This window comes from Podarcis raffonei, chromosome 15, assembly GCF_027172205.1.
Source record: "Podarcis raffonei isolate rPodRaf1 chromosome 15, rPodRaf1.pri, whole genome shotgun sequence".
Classification (NCBI taxonomy): domain Eukaryota; kingdom Metazoa; phylum Chordata; class Lepidosauria; order Squamata; family Lacertidae; genus Podarcis; species Podarcis raffonei.
The window spans coordinates 42,187,179-42,213,645 of record NC_070616.1 but is presented as its reverse complement, the minus strand read 5'-3'; the positions used below and the strand labels follow the sequence as shown (position 1 = coordinate 42,213,645).

Sequence of the window (26,467 nt, the reverse complement as noted above, 5' to 3'; positions counted from 1 at the left end):
CAAAACTTATCTGAAGCCTAACTGAACTCACTTGGACTTCTGAGTAGGGATACAGAAGATTGACTCATTAGCCTGGAAACATATACACATGAGTAAACTTCACTTAATAAAAGAGGACTTCCAAGTAAATATGCAAACAACTGGATTATAAACTATGCTAAAGGAAGCAACTAAGCATATTATTTGCTTACAGGCTGGATTTGGTCTTTTTATGGTGCATCAATTGTGTGATTTTGAGCAACCTGCCTTTTTATAAGTCACTAACACTGATTCTGATTGCACCACTTCAAACGGAAGGTAGCAGCTCCTGCTTCTGCATGTCAGAGAAGGCTGGAGGGCGGGGGGGGGTGGGCTTCCCTCAAATATGCTTGATTTTAGTGAGAAGAGAAATTATGTGTGGAAGAGGACTGCATCACAGAAGAGATGCATGTTTACTGCCATCACAGGAAGCTGTGTCTTCTGCGTAAGACAAACAAACCTACAATAAAAGAAAATAAAAGAAAGGTGCAGGCTTTGCTTCAGTGCTCTGTCAGGTACCCCAGAAAGTAGGAGTAAGGAACAAAAAGTTTATTCATCACAGAGCTATAATTCACAGCACCCTTAACAAACTACAGTTCCCAGCATTCTTGGATTGGGCGGGGGGGACTCATGTACTTTAAATGTATGGTGTATATATAGCCTGAAGTCTGCTCTGTCCCATTTCTGGGCAAGTTTAAATGTGAAATCCACGCACAAGCACAATAAAAAGTACTTGTGAGGCAGTCTAATGGCTACAGGCTGCGTTTGCTCCTCTAATTGTTTTCCTTCTTAAACTTCTAAAAGTTCAGCTGTCCACAGCTTAGCATGGCTGGTGTGCAAGGCTCATTGCTACCACAGGTTTTGAACGCACTTTCCACAAGTCCCCAAGGAGCAAGAGGACTTGATGTTTTGATGCTCTCATGCCCTCCAAGATCTCTCTCATTAAACGAGGGACATCCTATTCCACACCAGGAAGTTTCCCCTACGTTTGGTCTTGCCAAACACATAGATGTCATATACACATCTACATCAGTCACCTTGAGCCAATTACAGCCTCTCCACCAAACCTACCTCACAGGATTGTTGTAAAGAAAAAATGTGTGAGGGAAGGGATCATGTACAACACCTTCCACATATAAATAGAATGAAATAAAATTCTAGCTGTAAACTGCCTTGAGTCCCTGCCGGGGAAAAGGTGGGATATACTAATTGTCAGAAATAATAATAAATGATGATGGTGATGAAAACTGTGAGAATGATCAGGAACATACTAGGGAGTAAGCTCCACTGATTATAGTGGGACTTACTTCTGTGTTGACAGTGTAAGGTTCCATCTACAATAAAGGAATCAACACTCCATGTGTTTCCTTAAAAATGGCTGGCTGCTAAAGCATTGCAATTAAAGAATTGAAAATGGAATGGTGACCTTTCCTTCAAAATTATAGGAAGAGCTTCATATGCCAGATTCACTGCTTCCTGCATTTGGTGCAGGTATTTTATTTTCAGTAGAAACAGGTCTCTGTTTTTGCACCTACAAACATGCACACACTTTTAATTATTCCCCAAGATGTGGAGGGGAGGAAAAAGGAAAATCAGAAACTGGGACAGCTTCTGTAATTCCAGGACTGTCCCTGGAAAACTGGCACACTTGCAGGGTATGTGCTCTCAGAAGGAATTGTACATACCCTCAAACATTTCTCTCATGAAAATAGGGACACCCTATTCAATAATAATAATAATAATAATTTTATTATTTATAGCCCTCCCATCTGACTGGGTTGCACCAGCCACTCTGGGTGGCTTCCAACATATATAAAAGCATGGCAAAACATTAAACATTAAAAAATAATCCCACCCAGGGCTGCCTTCTGATGTCTCCTAAAGGTTATGAAAGATGGGGAGCTGTGTTCTGCACTATTCAGAGCTGGCCACTTCACAAACATCTGCACCACCATCGCAGACACATAACTCAAGCACAATGGAGGTAGAAGAAACCACCCCCAACAGCTGTATTTGAAGGCTGGGAAACAGAGAGCCTTCCATCCCCACCTAACAGATTTTTTCCTTGAGGGAAGCTCACTCTCTCTTGCCTCTGTTTAAACACAGGGTTTTCCTGATGTCTTCGCCAAAGCACAGACACCGTTCCGTGGAAATAAAATTGAATACATGCTCCATCTCATATCCCAGAAGAGATTTGCTTTCTGGGAAAGAAAAAGCAGAAAGTTAAATCTCTGCTCAGCAGCAAAGTGCAGGAAGCCCCAGGTAAGAAAAGATTCCTCTCTAGAGAGCTACTGCTAGTCAGTGTAATACTGAGCTAGGTGGACCAGTGGTATGATTCTGTATAAGGCAGCTTTCCATAGTCTTGCATAATTGCTCTGGGCATACATTTTACATAAAAACAAAGCAAAGCCACAGCAGTAATTCACCCAGAAACACAAAAGGCAGTGTGAAGGTGCTGTACCTCTGCACTGAAAGAAATGCATGAAACTTGATAGCAGTTCTCTGTTGTGATAGGAAACTGCTCATCATACAGTGACACAACAAAGAAACACAGGGAGTTGGGTTTCACCAAGTCAGACTATTTGGCCCTCTTGCCCATTGTTGTCTACCCTGGTTGCCAGGATCTCTTCATAGCAAGAGAAGTCAATGTGGTACCCACCAAACATGGTTAAATAGCACATTATGTGATCCCCAACCATTGGCCATGTTGGCTAGGGAACTGGTGGGCAACTGGAGTCCAACAATATTTAGAGGTCACCACACTGACCGACACTGTTCCAGAGTCTCAGGCAAAGGTCCTTCTCCACCCATCATCTGCAGCCTCAAATGGTGGGTCATAGGAAGCCGCCTTATACCGAGTCAGACTATTGGAATCTCTCTCCCAGCCCTATCTGGCAATGCTGGGCTTGAACTCAGGACCTTCCTCATGAAAAGCAACTGCTCTACCCCTGAGCATTATCCCTTCTCAGGTGTGCCTGGACAGTCAGCCTGGATCCCTCCAGATGGGCTGGACTCTCATCAGCTTCAGCCAGCATGGCCAGAGATCGAGTTGGAGTCTGACAACATCTGGATGGTATCAGCTTGGCTCTCTGCACCACTGGATCACAGCCTGACTTAAGGCAGACCACAAAAGCAGCCCGGCCACCATACAAATTGATAATTTAAAGAATATTAATAATTAAGAAGTGGGTCCCCAAATCCATGTTTGGGGGCAAGGGGTGTGTGCGTCAGGCCAGAAAAGGTGTACTGCTGTACTGCCCGATCTTTCTCACTAGAGATGCGAGGGATTGGACTGGGGGCTTTCTGCACAAAAAACATGTGCTGCCCTGCTGAGCGCTGGTCTTTTCCTGAAGCAGGCAGCCTCTTCTAGGGATGAACACTTCTGGAGTTTCCATCATTCAGTGCACTTCTCACAATATAGTAGTATCTCTCTCCCTACACGTGAAACGTGCTGCACATTATATGCAGGTTGTGAATTACTTTGCAGACTGACTTTCGAGGAAAGACGTGATCCCTTGCAGGAAAAGAGGCATATTTTATAATATTTATTTTGTATGTCACCCAGATTGCACCATGGGAAGCAAACACCATAGCTGTAGCTCAAGAGCACCATGCGAGCTCCCTGGATGTCCCAAGATAGAGGAGAGAAAAATAAAACAGGAGGAAGCCAATTGTCTCTGGCAAAGTCTGACTTGCAATCTACCCCACTGTAGCAAAGTCAGTGGCTGGGTGGTGGCTGAAGAGTGTTTTTAGACCCTGTGGCAAGTAGATCACTCAGTATATTAGTTACCACAAGATTGGACTCCAGCCATTCAGGTAGTAGACATATGGATTATACTGGTAGCTGTGATACACAGAAAGGGCCAGAGTAGCCCTGGAGAAGTCACGTTCTTTGAAGGCTGGAATTGCTGAGTTCTTATCAAGACCACCAAATTCTGAGGCCAGCTGCTTCCTCTTGGTCTTATATCTTCTGTTCTGGAACCAGATTTTCACTTGGGTTTCGGTGAGTTTCAGGTGCTTGGCTAGGTGGGCTCGCTCAGGTGCAGACAGGTACTTCTGGTGATTGAACTTCTTCTCAAGCTCTATGACCTGCATATGGGAGAAGGCAGCCCGGGAACGCTTTTGCTGCTTTGGGAGTCTCGGTAAGGATTTGGGGGTGTTCTCAGAATGAGAGAGGAAGGCCTCTGCAGACTGATCTAGTAGAGAAGCAGAAAGGGGGAAGTTATGACCTATTTAAACAATACCAAAAATTTGTGAGGGAGGTGAGGGAGGGAAGGAAGGAAACACACACACACACACACACACACACACACACACACACACACACATACACACAACCTACAACCAAATGGCATGTTTAGGCCACCTTGATCTCCCCAGCAAATCCTGCACTGTAAACCACACAATCACTCTGCACATGGGATGTGTGTATGACAACACGGCATTTTGTGTACTTTCTTGATCTTTGCATTTTGCTTATAAGGCCCCCTCTGAACCATGCATGTAAAAATGGCAATACACCATACTAAGCAATCATGGATTCCACTCCCACACAAAGAATCCTGGGAACTGTAGTTTATCAAGGCCGCTGAAAGTTGTTCAGAGACCCCTGTTCCTCTGCAGAGGTGCCATTCCCAGAGTGGTTTAACAAGCAATCCCTCCTCCCACCTTTGGAAGTGGTTGCTCAGCTCTGTGGTGGGACAAGGGGTCCCAAACACCTCTCAGCACCCTTAACAAACTACAATTCCCAGGATTCTTTAGGGAAATCTGTGATTATTTAAATACTGCTTTAGATGTAAGGTGCAAATGGGGCAGTGGGGTGTTGTGGTTAAGAGCGTTGGACTTAGTTGGAGAGATCAAATCCCCCCACAACCACAAACTCACCCTGAGGGACTGTGAGCTGGTCTCAGCTTATTCTGCCTTTCACACGGCAGACTCAGGCAGCAAAGGGACAGGACAGACCGCACCATCTCAGACTGCAAATGGGGCAACGAAAACATTTCTTTAATTGCCCCCATATATAAACCTTCCTGCAAGAGGAAATCTAGCACGGCAGACAGAGGGCCACACTACAGGAACCATGCTGGTTTTCCTCCTGCAGGAACCTCCTTTTTAAAATATGGACAAAAGTTTACAAAACTTACAAAGCAATTCCCCAACACGCAATTGCTCCCCCACTTCGGGACAGACAGGCGTCAAGGCAGCCGCTGCCCGATCCGTGAGCTGAAGGTCCTGCAGCCTTTCGCCGAGCCCTTGCCCTCCTCCCCGGGGCGCGGAGCAGCATCACTTGCCATTTCCCCCGCCAGGTGGGCCAGGCTAAGCGGCTGCTCCGAGAAGTTCCAAGCCCAGAGCGGGGAACTGAGCAAGGTCCGGGCCCGCCCCTCCGCCCCGCGGCTCCCGCCCCTCCTTCCTCCCCTTACCTGTCGCCTCCGCCGCGCGGGGCTTCTCGGGGGCTGGGCTGGCCCCGGGCCGGTCCCTCCGCGCCGGCGGACGCGCCTCCCGGCCGGGCTCCGAGGCGGGAGCGCCGCCGGGGCGCAGGATGTCTCGAATGAGGAAAGAGGTCAGCTGCTTGGGGCGGGCAGCGCCGCCCGGGCGCGCCTCGGGGGCCTGCATGACCCACGGGCCGGAGAGGGGGCGCCCCGCGCTCGGCCAAAGTTGTGCTCCCGAGGCGTCCGGAGGGCCATTTATAGCGGGTGGGTGGCGGAGGGCAGGCGGGCCCCTGGCGGGGAGTGGTGCCTGGCGCTCCTCCCCGCTGCCCGGGAGCCTCTTCACCCATCCTCCTCCTCCTCCTCCACCCGGCTGCGATCCTGAGGCAGCGCGCACTGAACCAGGGAGCGCGCGGTTTCTCGCCCGCGCGGGGCGTGCTGCGCTCTTGTGCGCGACTTCTCAGCGGGGATTTGGCAAGGCCGAGGGAAGTCAGTGGGTCGCCCTTCTCCCTCTGGGGTCAAATTTTGCGGAGAGAGGATCGTCACCTAAGGCTCCACACCCGAGCGCTCTGCGCGCTTATGCTGAAGTAAGCTATTCTGAATTTGGTGGGACTTTCTCCCATGTAATCAAAATGCCAGCCCGACCCCCAATTTAACCCGGATTTAACCCCAGAGGTGGAGCTAGATGTGCACCCGCGGCAGCACGGCGATGTCACCCCCCCACAGGGATGACACCCAGAGTGGACTGCACCCACTGCACCCCACTTCCTCCGCCAGTGTGGAGAACCCCCAAGGAACACTGAGGGGAGGTCAGAAGGAGAAGATGGAGAGGAGGATCTGGATGCTGAAGGGGCAACAAAGTTTCGGGAGCAGGAAGAACCTGTGAAAGGGAGCAGTTCAGACTCCAAGGCTGAAGCAGAGGAGAAGTGACAAGAGACTGCTGAGGAATCCAGGGAGTCTCCCTCTCCTGCTGTGACAAGCTCCCCTCCAGCCTTGTCTCCAAGAACACACAGAATAAGGAGGAGAGTGGAACAGAGGCCTAAGATGCTCAGATGCTGTTTGAGACTGCTGGGGAGAGGAGGAGCCCTAGAAGGCAGGGACCGTCAGTCCTGACAACTGCTGCACAGGGGCAAGACCTACTGGGAAGTCGCTGAGTTGTATGTTCATTTCCTTGAATAAAAAGTTGACTGAGCACTGAAAACTGCCTTTGCTTCTTCATGCTGACCTGCATCCCTGACAGCCTGGCCCTTTGTGTTTCCCCTGATCATGGGAAGTGCAGTTTGACCCTAACTTTACTTAGGAAGGAGAGAGTGTTGGTCAAAGGTGTCCTGGTAGTTGCCCCCCCCCTTAAAGGCTGTAGCTCAGTGGCAGAGCACATGCTTAGCATTTAGAAGGACCCGGGTTCAATTTCTGGCATCTCCAGGTACGGGTGGGCCCAGCTCACAATCCCCTTTGATATGATCTCCTGATCAAAATCTTGGCATATTGCAGAGATGGCAAAATGGATGGAACTGTTAAAAGATACAAATTTAGAATATTTTAAAGAAGACTGGAAACCCTTTCTTGTCTAAGTAAAAGGTTATTATTTTCCCTATGCGAAGATCACAGTGGATCATCAGTGGACGATCATAGACATATCTCAGCCTGACTTAACCTCACAAGGCTGCTGGGGTGAGGTAGAATGTGAGCTCCTTGGAGGAAGGGCACGATAAAAGCAAAATGTAAACCTTGGTCTCTAATCGTTAACTGCCATCTTTTCTTCCTCCACAAGGAAGTGGGAATAGAACCAAGAGAACTCAAGAGGCTTGGGTTGGGCAGTGCAGAGAAGGACAAGGAGACGAGGCCATTGTCTCGCTGCAGTAGTGATTCCAGGGTGCTCCCATGTTTTTCAGTAGTGCTGGTGTCAGGAACTTTTGGGCTGCCAGATGTTGCTGAACTTCAGTCGCCATCATCACTGGGCACTGCACATACTGGGGCTGATGGGAGCTGTACTTCAGCAACACCAAGCAGGCCAAGGCAGGAGATGTTTAGGATCAGAGTTTTCCTTCTCTTAGATGGGCGACCTTCCCAGGTGGATGAGCCCCATCTGGCAGCTTCTAGGAGCCACAGGTGAGAGGACAAAAGGTGGACAAAATACCCCAGAAGGAGCACAATGTGTTCCCCACTAGAGGGACAACCCCTCCCCTAACTCCCCATATACCCCCAAAAGGAGGGCTATAATGCAATATATAAATAAGATTGCCCAGCTAAAAGCCACTTCTGGCTTAAAGGGGCTAGAACAGCAGTGGGGGGTCATTTGACCTTCTGGATATTGTTAAACTACAACTCCCATCTGTCCTAGCAAGCATGGCCACAGGCCAGGGTTGATTGGAGCTGTAGTTCAGTAACATCTAGAAGGCCAAATGGTCCCCATACCTGGGCTAGATAGCACTCCAGTGAGACAGGGAATGGGTCACTTTCAGCCTTGATTTATGAGATGCACAAACTGATTGAACTGCAGGTGCTCTAGTTTATTGTGTTTATTATTAGGTGTGGGGAATTGAGGGTTGCATCCCTTTCTGGGTATCCAAGGACCACATGCCAGGGGTGGTGCAACAAATGTGAAGGGCTGCCACACGGACATGTCCCTCTCTAGCTATCCTCCATCCAGACATGCAAGAATCCCTTCCAACTCTACAAATTCTATGATTCTCTGACACTTTCCAAGCAGGCAAGAACCCTCAAGAACCCCGGAAATGCAGGGTCAGTAAAGGGCCTTAGGGAGAGTTCTGAGGACCAGATGGGAAGGCCTTTGAGCCTGAGATTCCCCACTCCTGGTTTAAGGGATCTGGAAGGGGGCATCCCTGCTCACTTAGCATCCTTTGACTTAAGTCCAACGTCAATTGTAGCCTCTACAAACCCCTGCACTAACATTAGACAACAGAACGAAAGAATAATCCCCCCACTGCAAGATGTCCAAGACAAAAGAGTCTTTCACTAAAGGTAAATGAACTGTGAAAAAACCGTTTATGAATGGAAAGTGGAGGTGATAGTGTACTGTTCCCTGTTTATCTGTTTGTTTTTTAACACGAAAAATCTTTTTAAAAAACTAATTTTTTTAAAAAAGGCATGCAGATCGACACCAGCTGGGATCCTAGCTTGACAAGCTCATTTTGTAATGCTGTATATTAGGCAGGCATTTTGTGGAATGCTTTCAGCGGACTCTGTCCACCCCCTAACAATTCGCAATGGTCCCTTCCCTTCCCCACCCCAGCGGCCAGTTTTGCATCCTTAGCCACATCTTTTGGAAACTTCAGTAGCCTTCTAATAACTCGACCCCTGGATCCCCGTAGCAGCCACAAAGGAAAGATTTATGAAGCAACAGGAAACCAAAGGTATTATTTTGAGAGCACTTTGCCATCACCCTGCCCTGCAGCAGGACCTTCTCCAAGCTCCAGTCCCTGCCCCCAGCTTCTGGAGAGCAAATTAAGACCCATGGCCAGCTGTCAAAATGATTAGATGGTCCGCAGGCTGGGTGGCCTGCACAGTGCTGCCTCCCCAATCTGCTCAACCGCTTAGCTACCCTCTTTCACCTGTAATACACATTGTGAATGTTTGCTTTACAGCTGGGGGAAATGACCTTCTCACACTCTGACAGGGAGTGTAGTTCAGGAGGATGACATGTGCAACCTGAGATGTCCAGCCGTGATCCACCATTTATCTTGCTGATCAACTTTGCTGGGACTGAAACAAGGATACTAGAGTTACTGATTCCTTAGTTGGACCCATCTTTTGGTATCCATTTATTGGCAAGACCTCTTTTGTTCATCTGTGTCTTTGGAAGGGGTTCAGAAGATCCATTACCAGTGTACTGGGTGACACCTGTGAGCACATGGGAAGGTCATTGATTGATGGATGACTGATCTATTGCAGCCATTCTCATTTCCACTTGAAAACTTCTGGGAGTCTTAGCAGACCATTTAATAAATGTTTCTGTTGTTCCGTAAATCAAAGTTCATATATAACTCATGTTTTTATAATATAATCATAGTCTTGCTTTTCTATTGCAATAGATGCACCTTCTTTCTGAGCAAAGTGTCATCAGAAGAAATAATAATAATAAAGGACAGGACAGGGCAAACTGCACATATTCATGACTGATCTGCAATCTTTCTGCAGGCCACCTGGATGCAGTTTGTGGACCACCAACGGCCTGCAAATCTTCTCAGGAACTGCTCACCACTGCCCCATGTGGCGAGCCATGTCACTACAGCTTATCATGGAACAGAAGGCGTATAAAAGAACTTTGCCTGAGCAACAAGCTCTTCTTGATCTCTCGCATCATGTCTTGTGTTATCTGGTCTTGCTCTTTAGTCTAGGCTTATTCTACTGCTTCCACTGTCCCCTGTTCCAGATTCCTCTATGGGTTTGATTCCTTAACTGGAAAAGGGCTGTAGCTTAGTGGTAAAGTACCTGCTCTGCATGCAGAAGGTGCTAGGTTCAATCCCTGCCATCTCCAGCTTGGGTTGGGAAGGACTTCTGCCTGAAATCCTGGTGAACTGCTATTATCCAGTGTAGACAACATTGAGCCAGATGGGCCAACGGCTTGGTATAATGCAGCTTCCTGTGTTCTCTGACCTGACTTCCTGCTTGCCCTTAGTTCCTGGCTCCTGAATCTCTCCAGACCTCCATCCAAGGCCCACCTCAGACAGGATCAGAGACTGTGAAGCTCTGATCAGCTGTATTTTTATTGTTATATGTTACTTTACTCTTATTTTTGATTGGATTTCCATTTTCTGCTCAATGCTTTGAGGGCCCTTTAGACCCAAAAGCTGGAATACAGGCACTCCCCCACTAATGCACCAGGAAACAAACAAACAAACAAACAAACAAACAAACAAACAAACAAACAAACAAACAAACTCAAATCTGGAAATGGCAGAGGAGAGCTGGAAAGTCCTCTTAGCTAGCAAGGAGACCCTTCCTAGAGCCCAAAGCGGATGCCAGTGAGTCCAAAGTCTAGAAATAAAGATTTAAAATGCTTTAAACAAAGAACTTATGGGCTCCAAAATGAAACTTGGGAGCACCTGCTACTGCCATGCTACCTCACTCAACAGGGGTTGGATGGGAAGCTGTACTGCAGCAGGACTGGCTGCCCTGTTCCATGCTCTTTCTGGCAATCTGGAGATAAAGGTACAGTGTAAAAGAAAAAGGTATTTCTGATGCCTCTTAAATTGCCCTAGTTCCCCGCTTACACACATTTCGCTTATGCATGCGGGGACCCAGATTATAGTGAGGAGATCGTAAGTGAGGAGTCATCTGTATATAAAACCAATTTGCTCTTGACTTTCTGACCATATGGTTCAGCCTTCCACTGGCATTCCCTTGCAGTTCTCAGAGGCTACAGAAAAATGGTGTTAAGCGCATGGTGGTGCAGTGTGCCAGAGTATTTGGCCTATTTATATAAATAGTGATATGACACTTTCTGGCCCATAGAGGCCCCCTCTTGGCTCATAAACACAAATGAGCAATGATGATTGCAAAATATAATCAGCAAACCACACTACTGATAATACTTCAAGAAGCCATTCACGTTAGGATTTGCTTTTACCCTAATGTGAGATGCTTATTAAGAACACAGTAACAACTGTCCCCTTGCTGATGATCAGAGGATGTTGAAGAACTTCCCAAAGTTCATCTGTGAAGCTTGCTGGGGGGAGTCACTGTCTCTTAACCCACCCCACAGGACTTCTTGCGAGGCTAGACCACCACTCTGGGCTTAGGAACATAGGAAGCTGCCAGACCATTGGTCCATCTAGTTCAGGACTGCCTGCCCTGACTGGGGGAGTAACCTCATGGAAGGAGCGTTTTCAGCCCTTGGAAGTCTTGCAAGTGGCTGCAGGAGAGGGACACTAAGCAACATCATGGGAGGGGTCTTTCTAGAACGAAGGTGAAACTGTGAAGCTCCCTTGTTATTTTTGCTATTGGGTGCTGCATTAAGCAATCTTATATTTACAGTATCAGAATGTGGGCTTTGGTGTTTCTGCTATTGTTTTGCTATGAAATTATTATTATTTTGCTATGTTATGAAATTGTTGCTACTTTATTATGAAATTACTTTTGTAGCTTTTGTCTGAAATCCATCCCTGTTTTTTTATTGCGAGCCACTTTGAGCACGATTTTCGTGTGTGGAAAAGCAGCATACGAATAAGAGGAAGGACGGAAGGGGGGTGGTGGCAGTGGCTCTCCAGGGTTTCAGACAGAAGCGCTTCCCAACTCACCTGGAAAAGCCAAGGGGTGAACCTGGTAGATGCTCCACCACTGAGCTACAGCTTCTTGGAAGGAAGATGTGTGGGATACAAAGGAAATGAATGAACTGTGGGCTTTATAGGACACATGGAAGGTTTGAGGTTACAATGACATGCATGCTTACTTAGGAATAATTCCCACTGAGGCTTCCTTCACAGTGAGCATGCATATAATTGCTCATGGCTCTCATAAATCTGAATCCACTCTGCTGGAATAAGGAAATGGAAAAGCTGAAACCACAGCAAACTCCTTAGTTAGTCCATACCAATACAAATTGTGGCAGGTTGGGTTTTGGAACTTACAAGAAGCCACTTTGGCTCACCCTAGAGATTTGTTAGAAATGAGTGGGTAGGAAAGTTCCTACAACTTTTCATGGCCTTGTAGCCAAAGCAGTATCAATCAATCAATCAATCAATCAATCAATCAACTTCTTTGTCAAAAGTCCATCTTGGTCATAACAAAATATAAACGTCTTCTGTACTAATATACTAATTCCTGCCAGAGAGGAATGGCACACCAAGCTGATGGACTACGCTGAAATGGCAAAACTGACTGGAAAACTCAGGAACCAAGAGGACAAAAGAATTATAAAAGAATGGGGGAAATTTATAAGTTTCTTAAGAGGCTTTCTGCTGCGCTGCGCTCCTTACTGTGTGGAGAGGGGTTGTTGCTGGTGTTGCCTGTTACTGCCACTGCCGCCAGTTTTCTTTTTAAAAACTCCCCCTTCCTTTACTCAACTCATTCCCACCATCATGGCCAACCCGGTCATGTTTTTTAACATCGCTGCCAATGGCGAGACTGTGGGGCGCATCACCTTCAAGCTGTTTGCAGACAAGGTTCCAAAGACAGCAGAGAATTTCCGTGCCTTGAGCGCTGGGGAGAAAGGTTTTGGTTACAAGGGGTCCTGCTTCCACAGAATCATTCCTTGGTGTGTGTGTGTGACTTTACTTGTCATAATGGAACAGGTGGTAAATTGATTTACAGTGAGAAGTCTGCTGGTGAGAACTTCATCCTCAAGCACACAGGTGCTGGCATCTTGTCTGTGGCAAATACTGGTCCCAATACAAATGGGTCTCAGTTCTTCATCTGCACTGCCAAAACTGACTGGTTGGATAGGAAACATGTGGTCTTTGGCCAAGTCAAAGAAGGAATGAATATTGTGGAAGCAATGGAGCGCTTTGGGTCAAGGAACGGCAAGACAAGCAAGAAGATCACCATCTCTGACTGGGGGCAGCTGTCATAAAATTCCTTTGTCTTAACAATCAACCATTCCTTCTGTAGCTGAGGTCAGTCCCCTGTAATCCTTGTGTTCCTGACTTACTGCTGCTTTTCTGTTGGGTTTCAATTTCTGCTCCTACACAAGTCCAGCTGGACTGAAGACAACTTTGTTTGCAAAGAGAAATAAAACAAGTTAAACCACAAAAAAGTCACTTAAGAGATCACTGTAAGCAGACTGAAACATTGGCAGGATTTTTATCTCACGTAGTGTCACAATTACCATGGCTAATATGGATTGTTATAAAAATTAGAGTGTGGAAGAAGATGCAGTTCTAAATGCTCAAAATGGGACCCGAAGGGAGGGGGTTGGGGGAAGTCCTGAGATTCAGAGGAATCTCTGGATATATATTTGGATTTTTATAACTTTGTATTTGTAAAACCAAATAAAAATGATTTCTAGAAAAATTTAAAAAAGGATTTGGAGTCAGTGCAGAGCCTCATCTCTGTGGAGAGTTAAGCCCCAGGAGCTTGTCTGTCATGACAGCACTCTGCTCCCGGAGCTATTAGTCATATTAATAAATAGAATATCTCAGCCCATGTGCAGAGTGCCACCCCAACATCTGATGGTGAGGGGTTAGCAGTCCAAGGTCAGAACGCTCATCCCCAACAACCCAGTTTTTAGGGGAATGAAATGGGTCTTTTTAATCCCAAAGCAGAAACACTTGTCCTGCATTTCTGGGCCTAATTCAAAATGCTGGTTTAAGCCTATGAAACCTTGGCACACTAGTACCTGCTGGGCACCTCTTTCCAGACGAGCCTGCCTGGGATTTAAGAGAATCCATAGAGGCTGCTGAACACTGCAGCCTGTTTAAAACACACACAGAGATCAAGGACAATATTTTTTCTGCAAGACTGCCTCCTTGTGGCCGAAATCTGCAAGACACATTTTTTATAACTCCCTTGAAACACTTCCACCTCAGTCTTGCAGCAGGTGCAAGTTGCTTGGCAGATGTTAAGAGAAATCATAAGAGGTGGCTTAGAAGAGGATTTAATAGATGATTTGGGCAGGTATCCAAAGGTAAATGCTGTGTAAATCTAATGGATGCACTACCAGGCTGTGTTCTAAAGTAATAGTATAGCAAGCACTTTTGAGAGTTCAGAACACTTTGCATGCATAATTGTGTGGAAATACTGTGTTGTGATTGTGGGTGGGGTTGTTGCTGCTGCTGTTTTTATTGCAGCACCAGCAGCATTGCAACTATCATAATAATCTATTAGACGGAAGGAGGAGGACTAGGCTTCCTCGTCCATTCATGGTGAAAGTAAGATTCAAACCCTTGGCTGCTTGTTATACCAGATCTTCACCACGATGCCCTAAGAATTATTTTTGGGTGCTTGCCATTTTCTGGCATAGGCAGAGAAACGGCTTCAAGAGGCTGGCTAAATCAGGTGAGGGCATTTGATGAGTCTCTAGCCCTCAGTGAGTTAGCAACTTCCCCTTCATGCCAAAGCAGGCTCTGGTGTTTAGAGCAGACAAGAACATTAATGGGTCCAATGGTCAAGAAAGCAGTTTCTGCATGTGCTGTAGAGGGAAGTGAGGGGCCGATGAGGCTCATCCACCTGGGAAGGGAGCCCAACTAGGAGAAGGAAAACTTCTGCTGCCCTGTGGGAGATCTTCGGGAGAAGAAAGGGCTACTGAGTCAGACCATTGGTCTGCAATTGCATTGCTGTCTACTTTGTCTGGTAATGACTCTCTAAGCCAGAGGTTTTTCACAACTCTGCTGAGCAGGCAGTGGTTATAGAAAGCACTTGAAATATGCTCAGAGGAATTATCTTCTCATACACCTCAGACCTGAGGTTAAATGCTACAAAGTCTTGACTCAGGTTAAGTCCATATTTGCCCCATTGTCTGTTTCCAATTCTGGAATTTATTTCTGATGAATGAAGAATATTTCTCTCTTGACTATTAACCTAAATGTGTATAATTCTAGTGGACCATGGTTATTATTTGGAGATAGATCCCATTGGGTTGGATCCAGACTAACAGTGTCTCCTCCTAACCATGTCTACTCAGAAGTAAGTCATATTGAATACAGTTAGGTATATCCCCAGGAAAGTGGGGTTAGGAGTGCAGCCTAAGTTAACGGAATTTAGTTTCCATTGAAATTAATAGGACTTTAATCTAGCTTCAACCCATTGATAGCAGAAAGGTAGGGCTGCCACCTTTGTTCTGGAAAAATGTGAGGCAGGGCAGTTGAGGGAAGATTCCGCCCCTTCCATTTGGCACTGAAGTGATTTCAAAGCAATCCATTACAATCTATTGCCACATAACAGGACCTTTCACACATCCTTTCAAACACAGGCATTTGGAGAGGATCCCTAACTTGGCAGAAAGAGAGAGGGAGGGAGAGAAAATGAGGCAGAGGAGGAGGAGATGACCTGAAATACAGGACAAAATAGTAACTATACAGGATGTAGCATTTTGCATTGAAATACAGGCAATCCTGTATTGTACAGGACAGGTGGCAAACTTAGACGACTTCAAGGGAAGCAACATAGGAGAAAGATATTGGCCTTAGGGTCACCATACATCAGGAATTTCCTGGACATATCTGGAATACTGCAGTTGGAAGCAGAAATTGCTAAAATGTCCGGGAAAATCCAGGCGTATGGGAACCCATGCTGGCAAAGCTCAACAACTTTTCTGTCTGGATTTTCACTGCTTGAAATATTGGCCACCTCATGAGAAGAGAAGACTCCCTGGAAAAGACCCTGATGTTGGGAAAGATGGAGGGCACAAGGAGAAGGGGATGACAGAGGACGAGATGGTTGGACAGTGTTCTCGAAGGTACCAGCATGACTTTGACCAAACTGCGGGAGGCAGTGGAAGACAGGAGTGCCTGGCGTGCTCTGGTCCAGGGGGTCACGAAAAGGCGGACATGACTAAACGACTAAACAACAACAACAACCTTAATGGAGATTAAACACTATGTGGATTGGGACTGTGGCATGAGATGGGAGACAGGGGTGCTTTAACCCTTTGACAACCCGTTTTTACCAGCGGGGAAAGTTCCTACTGGAGCTAAAGGGAAGAGCTCTCCCACTATGTAAGTGTGGGGTAGGGAACAGGTGGTTATATTCTTAATTACATTAGGGTTACCTGATGTCCCCATTTCCCGGGAACAGTCACCGGATTTGTCCCCAGAAAAATTCCATCCCCAGAATGTCCCCGGATTTCATCTAATGTCCCCGGGAAACGTGGCAGCCGCAGCAGCAGTCTCAGCACCCTGGAGCCAGCCTGGCAGCGCAGTTGGCTCTGGCTGGCTAGGGGAGCTGCCCGCTACCATGCTGCCCGCCATTATGCCTCCCTGGAAGTCCCCATATGATGTGTTGCACACAAGACACATATGGGGACTTGGAGTAGGGGCTTGGTGCTGCCGCCGGGCAAAAGCTGTGTGGGGTCATTGAGCTTGGTACGCTGCTGCAACTTGGTGCTCAGTTTGCCATTGGCACCGCTGCCCAAGGCCATCAGCTTGGGCTCCGGCTCGGCCTCCGGGTGGTGCTTGGGCGGCGGCGGCTCCTGCTTGGCTTCGCCATTGTGCTCCTCAACTTGCAAGTGGCTTCTCAGCTTGTTGGCCAGCTTGTCGTTGGCCATCACGGATGAGAGGCGAGCAGGAGATGAGGTGATCCAGCCCAAGTGCTCCTCCTCCCGCTCGCTCGCCGCCAGCTCTGCCCTGGGCCCGCTGACTGGGCGTGCCATGGGTGGCCACTGGACAATGCCTGCGCAGGAGACGCCCAGACAGACGGGCAGGGCAGCAGCAGGAGGAGGGGGTTCTGCTAATGCTTACTCCTGAGTAAGCCTGTAGGGGATTGCAGTGCAAGGAGGGAGGAGGGGGGGAAGCACGGCTAGCGCTCCAAGAAAGGCCGGGACCCAGAGGAAGGCCACGCAACAGAGGAGACCACAGAAGAGAAGGTATTACTTCTTTATTTTTTTAAATATTTCCCCCCCTTTTTTAAAACAACGAAGTTTGTTTGTTTGTTTGTTTAGTCAGTCAGTCAGTCTGTCCGTCCCAGAATTCATTGAAATAAATCTGGTAACCTTAAATTACATGAATGGTGTTGCATCTAGGGTGACCCTCACTTCCAATAAATATGCTTAGAATGAGTACCTCCAGGCATGGCTGGACTCCAACTCCCATCAGCTCTAGCCAGCATGGCCCGTGGTCAGGGATGATGGGGACTGTAGTTCAGGAACACATGTAAGGCACCAAGCTGGCCATCCCTGCCTTGCTTGGCTTGTGGGTCATGGGGAGAGTGCTGGTGGCTATACAAGAAGGGGCCAGTTTTCCACTGCTTCTTTTAATTTTCGGTCCTGCTATCCAGCTCATAAAGTCTCAAGGAAATGTTTTGACTTACATGTGAATTGGCAGCCATGTCCCTGCTGCCAATCTTCATCAAACAATGCTGCTTAATCCATTTTGCCTAGTCTGTAAATAATCCTTAAACTTGATCTCCGGTTACCCAGCTGATACCAATGGAAGAGTGCATTATATGTGCCATGTGCTGCTTTGATCCCATTGCTTACAGGAACAACTTTGACAAATGCTGAATTTCTGAACTGGAAAAAATGTGAAAAGTAGCACAATCAATGAACATTGTTTTTAAAACCCAAGCATTACTATGGTATCAATAAGGTTAATATGATAATCGATTTGGATTGTGCTCCAAAGTCCTTGTCACTGGCAGGGAAATATGTTTCTGTTTCTCCTTCTCTCTCATCTTGGATTCATTGTCGTGTCTCAAAGGCTGTTTTGTGACACAAAACATCCAAATGGCAACAGTAAACTGTAACATTGCCCCTGGGGTTTGTCGATGGCAAGAGGCAGCTGGTGCCAAACTCAAATGCTGGGCTGCCATTGAGACAAGCAGGAAAGAACTGCGGGGAGGAGCTTTATCCACCTCCAATGGCTTTGGAGATAAATGGGCAAGCTCTGAGCTTCTTATAAAAGGTGAGTTTTCAAGGTGCTCTTGCTGGATTTGCGGAAAGAGATGTCAATGCCAATTGCCGTTGGAGGAAAAGGCTTTGGGAAATGCTCAAAGGATGCAGCCCTTACATGGAATTGTAATTTGATGCTTAATTCTTTGCAGTGCATTCCTGTGCATGATTACTTGGCAGCAGGGATGGGAGAGAATTTTGGTTCAGTTTTAATGATTTTTTTTAAATTCCCCCAAATAAAAGGCAAACCAAAAACCACAATTATCTTTCAAAATCTCGAATTTTGCAATGCAGTTCTCCAAACACATGTACAAAAATGCACGTTTTATTCATTGATTTAGTAAATTTGTACACTGCCCACTCATTCTTTCGCTCTAAGCAGTAAACAATAACATCAAATAATAACAATATAAAAATTCACAACAATATAGCAAAATTAGAGCTTAACCCTTAATCAAAAGGGGAAAAGTTGCAGCTTTTGGGACTTTTTAGTACTTCCATACCCTTGATCATTTTGGTTGTCCTTTTCTGAAACTATCCCAACTCTATAATATCCTTGTTGAGGTGAGGCAACCAGAACTGTACACAGGATTACAAATGCAATTGCACCACAGAATTGTATAATTCTCGATGCCATCTGTTTGTCTAGAGAGACAATGGAGGAGTGTGCCTTTGGGGGTGAAGTCAAACTGTTGGGAGGTTGCAGCCCCTCCTGTGGCTGTAGAGACCCCGTGAGGGAGAGACGTGTTTTGTTGCAGCTGGGGCAGATGAAGGCATCCAGTTGTCCATGGCGTTTTTTCTCTCTGTGCTCCTCCCAGCGGACATCCCTCCTCTGGTCTCTGCTCTGGATATATAATCTGACTTTCCGTCGCCAGGCACTGCAGTCATCTGCAAGGGATTCCCAGCCTCCATGTCACGTTTGCAGACATCTTTGCAACGCAGCATTGGTCTGCCAATGGAACTGGTGCCTGAAGCCAGCTCCCCGCAGAGCACATCCTTGGGGATCCTGCCATCTTCCATTCCATGAACAAGCCAGCATAGACGTCTCTGAGGCAGGAGTGTGAACATGCTGGGAATGTGAGCTTGGGAGAGCACCTTTTGTTTGAGACTGTCCTGCCATGTGATGCTCAAAATCTTCCTGATGCAGAAGGTGTTGAGGCATTGCTCCTGACGGGTGTCAGTTGCCTACGGCTCACTTCCATAAAGCAGCAGATGCAATTGCACCACAGATTTGTATTATAGTGTTATGATACTGGCAGTTTTATTTTCAATGCCTTTCCTAATGATCCCTAGCACAGGATTTGCCTTCTTTCATGGCTGCTGCACACTGGGTCAACCTCTTTATTGAACTACCTACTATGACCCCAAGATCTTGTTCCTTGAGTGTATACAGTATGTGAAATTAGTAATTTTTTTTGCCCCAGAATGCATCACTTCACACTTGTTTACAGTGAATTACATTTACCATTTTACTGTCCATTCACTCAATTTGGAGAGGTCCTTTTGCAGTCTTTTTCTTTTTTTTGCTTTAATGCCCTTGAGCAATTTAGCAAACTCAGCCCCTTCACTGCTCAGTCCCAACAAGTTAAAAAGCACAGATCCCAATACCAACCCTCAGAAGGGACAGCAGCTAACTGCAAACCTCTGAATAATCTTCCCCAACTGTCAGCCTTGGGTCCCCTTACACTGCTGGACTAAATTGAATTTATCCTCTTGTCCTTAATCATCTCTGACAAAAGAGCAGTGTTTCCCAAACTTGGGTCTCCAGCTGTTTTGGGATTACAACTCAGGGGAATTGTAGTCCCCAAACAGCTGAAGGCACAAGTTTGAGAGACACTGCCATACAATGTTTCTTCACTGCCTGGAAACTCTTTCAAGCTTTCAGTTCATTTACATAGCAGGGGTGAAGGACTTGTGGCCCTCCAAAAATTGTTGGACCACAACAGGCATAGGCAAACTCCAGCCCTCCAGATGTTTGGGACTACAATTCCCATCATCCCTGACCACTGGTCCTGTTAGCTAGGGATGATGGGAATTGTAGTTGCAAACATCTGGAGGGCCAGAGTTTGCCTATGCCTGGACTACAACTTCCATTAGGCCTAGCCAGCATGGCCAATGGTCAGGGATGATGGGAGTTGTAGTCCAGGCCCCATGTTCCCTACCCCTGCTGTATCTTTTTTTCTTAAAGAGCCTCTGCCAGTTAGAGCAAACAGGACTGGGCTAGATGGACAAACAGCCTGATGTGGTATATTAGAGCAGCTTCCTAGGTTCCTGTGCACAGTCCTAGTGCAATTTCCCTGCCTCCAGGCTCCCTCTATGCACCATTATGAAATGCGGCTAATGCTGACTGCAGAGCTCAGCGCCAGATTTATGTATAAGCTGAACAAGCTGTAGCTGAGGGCCCCACTCTCTTGGGGGCCCCCAAAAAATTTAAGGGGAAAAAAACCCTGGATGTACATTTCCAAAGTATAAGATAAAAAACAAATAAAACAAAACCTACATACAGCAACAGTGTTTTGTGTTGTGTAGGCTCCTATGATGTAAGCCATAGCCTGCTAGCCTGCTCCCTAAAATATCACTGGTTTGCTCATTTCTTCTATATACAGTGGTACCTGTAAAAACAGTGACAATTTGTTGTTGACAAAGGACAGCTGGACATATAAAGGGCCCCATTACCTTCAGTAGCTTAGGGCCTCATCAAACCTAAATTCGCCCTGGCAGAGCTCCATCATCAAGCAGTTTAAGTGATGAGAAAGTCACTTAAATGAGATGCCAGAAGCAGCACCAACTTGGCCAGCAGATGGCGCCAGAGGGATGACTTGTGTTATTTCATGCCCTGATTAAAGGCTGGCATTTGTGATTCTGCAAAAGACAAGGCTTGCTTGCCCCTTTGTGTGACACTGGGATGTTTCACAGTGGTCTGCCCTCAAAGCAAACAAAAAAAGAGAAAAGAACACAAGATGGACACAATGGGTTGCTTCCTTGGCCAGTTGCTTCCGATGTTCCTTGACGTCCTCTTAACCCCGTCTCTCTCTTTCTCTCCCTCGCTCTTGTGCGTGCTCTGAATTGAGGGAAGCCAGTGCCGGCTGCTGGTGCCTATTGAGACTGGCTGGGCAGAAGGCAGGGAGACCCACAGCAGTTGGCACCAGAACCAGGATTGGCAGAGCCAACAGATTCCAGTTTTGCCCCCATTATCTTCCTTGCTGAGCTCTTAATATCTCTTTTAATCTCAATATTGTTACAGATCTGGGTTAACAGAGTTTGAGGGTGCAAGGGAACCCATAACTGCTAGAGTTAAGGGATGTTAGAAATTAATAAATGGAAGAATTTAGATGCTCTTTGGAGTATTGAAGGCAAGGTGAACTCCATGTGTGGCTGGGAAGGCCAGAACCATCTTAGCAGGCTGGGGCCTGGTGCAAGGGACAGAGAGAATTCACTGAGGCCTCAACAGTTGCGAGACTAGGAATTTGTTTTAAATATCAGAGCTGAACAGAACTCACAGTCATTCTGCACAAGAATCCACACCTGGTGACCCCCTCCTCCAGATTTCTTCATTTCAGTAGTATAAAAGGGGGTGGGGTACAAGTTCTAGTTGCTCTTGTTAAACAGCTGGAGGCAAGAGAACCCCGTCACCTTGCACATTTTCTTCAAATCACTCAGAGATCCTTTTCTGACTTCCACAAGATCAGGGAAATAGAATAACGGCAAGAGGAGCATTGAGCTATCCAACTTCTTTGGCTTGAGGACTTGAAGCAATTTCCTCTATTTTTGCACATTACTTTCACATATATTTCTATGCACACATCTACCCTTTGTACATGCTATTTGGCTGGAGAACTGCAGTGCAAAATTTAGGGATGCCCACATTTTGGAGGATGGCTGTGTTTTGGTTCACATTCCTGTTTTGGGAACTGTGGATTGGGCAGGTTGGCCTTTAAGTGAAAACATAATCAGAATCTTTTCCTGTCCATAGTAGAGAAAATGTGCCAGTAAAGGATGGCATTCTTTTTCTTCTTCTCCAAACCTCCTTTAGAATATCAGGAATGTATACCATATGTTTGTGCCTTTGTTTTCTTTTTTAATTGGAAGCATTTATTTAATTCTGGAACAAAGATCACTTGGTGAGGAATAATGAACTAAAATATTTAGGCTCCAAAGAGAAAGGAAATTGCTTAATTTCTCCCTGACGTCCTTTTGTGGGGTGTGTGTGCACACGCTGGGATTCTCAACATGATAGGATCTAAATAAAACACAACCTCAAAGAATTAGCACAACTGGGGGAAAATGCATCATTCATTAGGAATGATTAAATTCCATAGATTTCCATGTGTCAGCCCCCTCCTCCTTCTTCCACCCCCTTTAACTATGCACATGTTTGAAAAGGAGCAACATTCTCCATCTCAGCTCAGTACCCTGGGGAGGCATGTAAGGCATGAGCAAATGATTAGGAGCCGGCATTCTGCGAGAAGCAGCTCTGGAATACTTTGGGCACTGAGGACACGGCAAAAGTATTCACCCTGGTGGCTGATTCCAGACACTGGTGACTTTGATCAAAAATGCTGCTCAGATGAGACCGTTTCCCTGTCACGCATACCTCACCTTACGCTGCGAGCGCTCCTACAGTTAAGGCAACTAGCAAAACTCAGGTTCCAGCACTGTACCTCTTGGGATTCTCTAGCTTATAAAAATGGCACCTGCTGCATCAACAAGTTGAAATGTGGCATGCATGACCTACTCGATGACGTCTACTGAAGTATGAAATTTCAAAATGATTCAATAAAAGCGGCAACAGGTACAGCAAGTTTAAAATTTAACCATTTTTATGGAGTTATTAAAAAGCATTTCATAAATTTCATTCCAGGTTTAGTGAAAACCACTTTATTCTGGATAGTTGGTCTTTGGTTTGGTGAAGCAACTCGATGCAATTCAGAAATTATTAACGTTTTCCTACCCAGTTAAAGTCTCTGGAAAACAACTACTGGCAAAATAGTGTTGTGCATGCCTGAAAACAGAAGTGAAGCCAAAGCCGTCTAGCTGATGCCATGTGCAGTGACTATTCCTCTAGTTGTGAAATATTATGTGAGGTGCAGTGGCTAGAGGAAAGCTCTCCAACCTTTGTGGGCCCATGTGGAAACCTTAGAAAATGTCAAGGAAGCACCAGGCCCCATAACCATGCCCCCCCCAACAGCATCTCTCCTATCCCATACGGCAATGTTTGGCAGTGGTTGAAGGAGAGGTCACTAACCCACTAACATCAACAACAAACAGGCATGGGTCAACCCATAAGAGGATTCCTGTTCTTCATAAGGCAGCAGAGGACCAGGATAACATGGGACATCTTGCCTGGTCCCAGGCCCTCCATCCTCCCCATCTGGCTATGGGCCTGAAAGGCAAAGGTGCATAGAAGGTAAGTTGTGGCAGGCATAGCCTTGCCAGTTAGCTCTGTTGGTTACAGCACGGTGCTGATAACACCAAGGTCAAGGGTCTGAATATGGGTGCGTATTCCTGCATTGCAGGGGGTTGGACTGGATGATCCATGGGGTCCCTCTAGGATTCTATGAATAAGATTGTGATACTGCATTATTGCTAATCATGAGGCATGTCTGTTAAGGTATCGATTCCCAGCTTTGCAGAGCTTGGACTACATGAGAGAGTCTTAACTCTATTCTTAAAATGGCAGTTTGTTTGCTTTTTTAAAAAATTCTCTCTCTCTCTCTCTCTCTCTCTCTCTCTCTCTCTCTCTCTCACACACACACACACACACACACACACACACGAGAAACAAAAACACCTAGCATTTTTGTGCTATATATAGCTTTGCTGCATGGGTGTTCATGTGTGGTCGTTTCTGATACATCTACAGTATTTCTAGGTTGTGGTGTGACCGACCCCACTGCCCCCAAACAGAAGGGTGCTTTATCCACAGAAGCCCTCAAAAGCATAGATGCTATTTAGACAAATGTGAAGTTTACTGTTCTGTAAGCACAGGCTTAATGGCTAAAAAAGAAAAGGAAAGTGTACTTAGGTTTGGGTGTCTGGTGCCACCACCTTCCATTTCAGAGGAGGGTAAACCTCTGGCAGATACAGCCACTTCTCCCCCTTGTTTAATTCATTTGTGGTAACCACAAGCTCCCTCAAATAATGGGGAGAGGAGAAGAAAGCAAATAGAGAGCAAATTGTATTGCCACATCCCTTGAGTTGAGGAATGTGTGCTCCCCTTGGGTGTATGCATTCCCCTTGTTCCCACACCCATAATTACAACCATGGAGGTCCACAGGACCCCTCTGGAGAAACCAGCTTGAATCTTATGCACGGCACAAAGAGATCTTGAAATATGGATAGGAACACAGGGAACTGCCTTGTTTCAAGTCAAACCACTGGACCGAATAGCTCGGTACTGTCTTCACTTCCTGACAGTGACTGTCCAGGGTTTCAGACATGGGTCTTTTGCAGCCCTAGCCTAAGATGTCAAGGCTTGAACCTGGGACCTTAGGGACAGAGGAAGCTGTGTTATGCTGAGTCCATCAGCATTGTCTCCACTGACTGCAAGCAGCTTTCCAGTGTTCCGGGCCAAGATCTCTCCAGGCCTTACCTTGGAGGTGCTGGGGATCGAACCTGTGACCTTCTGCATGCAAAACAGATGCCCTTCCTGCAGCTATGGCCTGTAGCATCAGCTGCTTTGCATGTGTCCCAAACAAAGCACAACAGTCCAGGGAGTGGCTGTAGTTCACTGGTAGAGCATCTGTTTTTCATGCAGAAGGTCACAGGTTCCATCCCCAGCATTGCCAAGGTAAGGTTTGGAGAGATCTTTTCTGTCCGGATTCTCACTGTTTGAATTATGGCAGCCCTACCCTAAATCCACCTCAGGTCTCGGGTTCAATTCCTGACATCTTGTGGCAGGGCTGGGAAACATGTCTGTTCGAAAGACGCTGCCAGCCAACATAGAGACCGCTAAGCTACGTGGACCAATGGACTGTCTTGGTGCAAGGCAGATTCTTGTTTTCCTAATCAGGTGTCTGCCTAATCTCAATTGGGAAGGAGTTCCACAGGCTTGGGCCCAAAACGTGTAGTAGTGACTGGACAAGGATAGAAGGCAGTGTTTCTCAAACCTGGGTCCCTAGCTGTTATTGGACTACAACTCCTATCATCTTTGACCACTGAGCCAGTGCTTTGTTAATTAATACAGAAACATTGAAGTCACTGATGCTGCACAAAATAGGGTTGCCATATCTTGAAGAGCAAAGAAGAGGACAGCCCCAGCTGCTGCCAGCCTAAGCTGGGGAAAGGGGTGCCCTGGTGCGCTGGTTCACTGGTGCGCGGTGCCACGGCCAAACCCACGTGTCTCTTTCCCCAGCGTGGGCTGGCAGTGGCTGCACCGTGCAGAGGAGCCCAAGTCCGAGCCGCCCAAGCCCCCCCCCCCAACACAGACATTTCCTTTAAAATGTAAGCATCCACCCGGATGGCATGTTTGCCCCCCAAAGGAGAACATGTCTGGGTTTCCCTGGATGCATGGCAACCTTAGAAGGCATTGGTGTCCATTTGCTTCCTTAAAGCAGGAGTGGGGAACCTTCTTAAACCCAAAGCCTGCATTCTGTTCTGGGCAGCTTTTCAAGGGCTACATGCTAGTGGCAGGCAGGGCCAGGAGTGAAAGGGGGAAGTGCAATAAATGCCAATTTTGCCTTCATGCAGTATGCTGGTTTCTATATATGGTTGTCCACATCTCTCCAACCAGACAAGCAAGAGGGACCTTCAGAGTTCAAGGACAGTCCCAGCCAGGCAGGAACACTTGGGGCGCAGAGCAGCACCAGGGAGGGCTGTGGCCTAGAGAGAAGGGACGCTGATGCAGACAGTTCCGAGGGCCAGATTGAGAGATCTGGAGGGCCATATTTGCTCTCCCTACCTCTGAAGTTCCCCACCTCTGCCTTAGAAGATGGGAGGGGGCAGGATACCAGGAGAACAATTTCTCAGGGGCAGAAAAAGAAGGGTAGAACTGCTGTTATGCCTCCTATGAAGTGGCTGAAGAGACAGCCAAGCAGCAAAGCAGATATGTAGGCATTGTCCCCAAGGACCTTCCAAATCCTGAAGCCAGCACTTCAGAGTAGTCCTGCTGCCTTCTAAACACATATCTAACAACATGTGTGTGCACTGAGCACTCTATACATCATTGATTCTATCCAGAAAGTCTTACCATTTTGGTAAGCTGAAGGGAAAACATGGAACTTAGCACAATCTGCTTAATAAAGTCAGATAAAGAGTGGCTGTCCATCATGTGGCAGCCCTGAGATGTTGCTGGACTTATGGCTCCCACCGGCCTTGGCCACTGGCCATGCTGGCTTGGGCTGATGGTGTCCAACAACATCTGGAGGGAGATGGTGCCCAACAACATCCCACTCGATGACCCTCCATTTGGGAAAGGCTGCAACAGAGGATAAGGATAAGGGAGGGTTAATGGTAGCAGTCCATGCACAGGAAAGGAGGCCATGTGCAGGCACCATTCCTTCACTTCCTGACATTCAGGCTG

General features: G+C 46.8%; 1 protein-coding gene and 1 pseudogene across 1 annotated transcript; one reads left to right on the top strand and one right to left on the bottom strand.

Moving 5' to 3' along the window:
* Positions 1-3,070: 3,070 nt before the first annotated feature.
* Positions 3,071-5,708, bottom strand: NKX3-1 (NK3 homeobox 1). Its single transcript, XM_053367850.1, has 2 exons — positions 5,439-5,708; positions 3,071-4,214 (listed from the first exon to the last, which is right to left on the bottom strand). Exons 1-2 carry the CDS (start codon positions 5,629-5,631, stop codon positions 3,805-3,807), a joined length of 603 nt encoding a protein of 200 aa, XP_053223825.1. The 5' UTR covers positions 5,632-5,708; the 3' UTR covers positions 3,071-3,804.
* A 6,767-nt stretch (positions 5,709-12,475) lies between these two features.
* LOC128403181 (peptidyl-prolyl cis-trans isomerase A-like) lies at positions 12,476-13,158 on the top strand (annotated as a pseudogene).
* Positions 13,159-26,467: the final 13,309 nt, after the last annotated feature.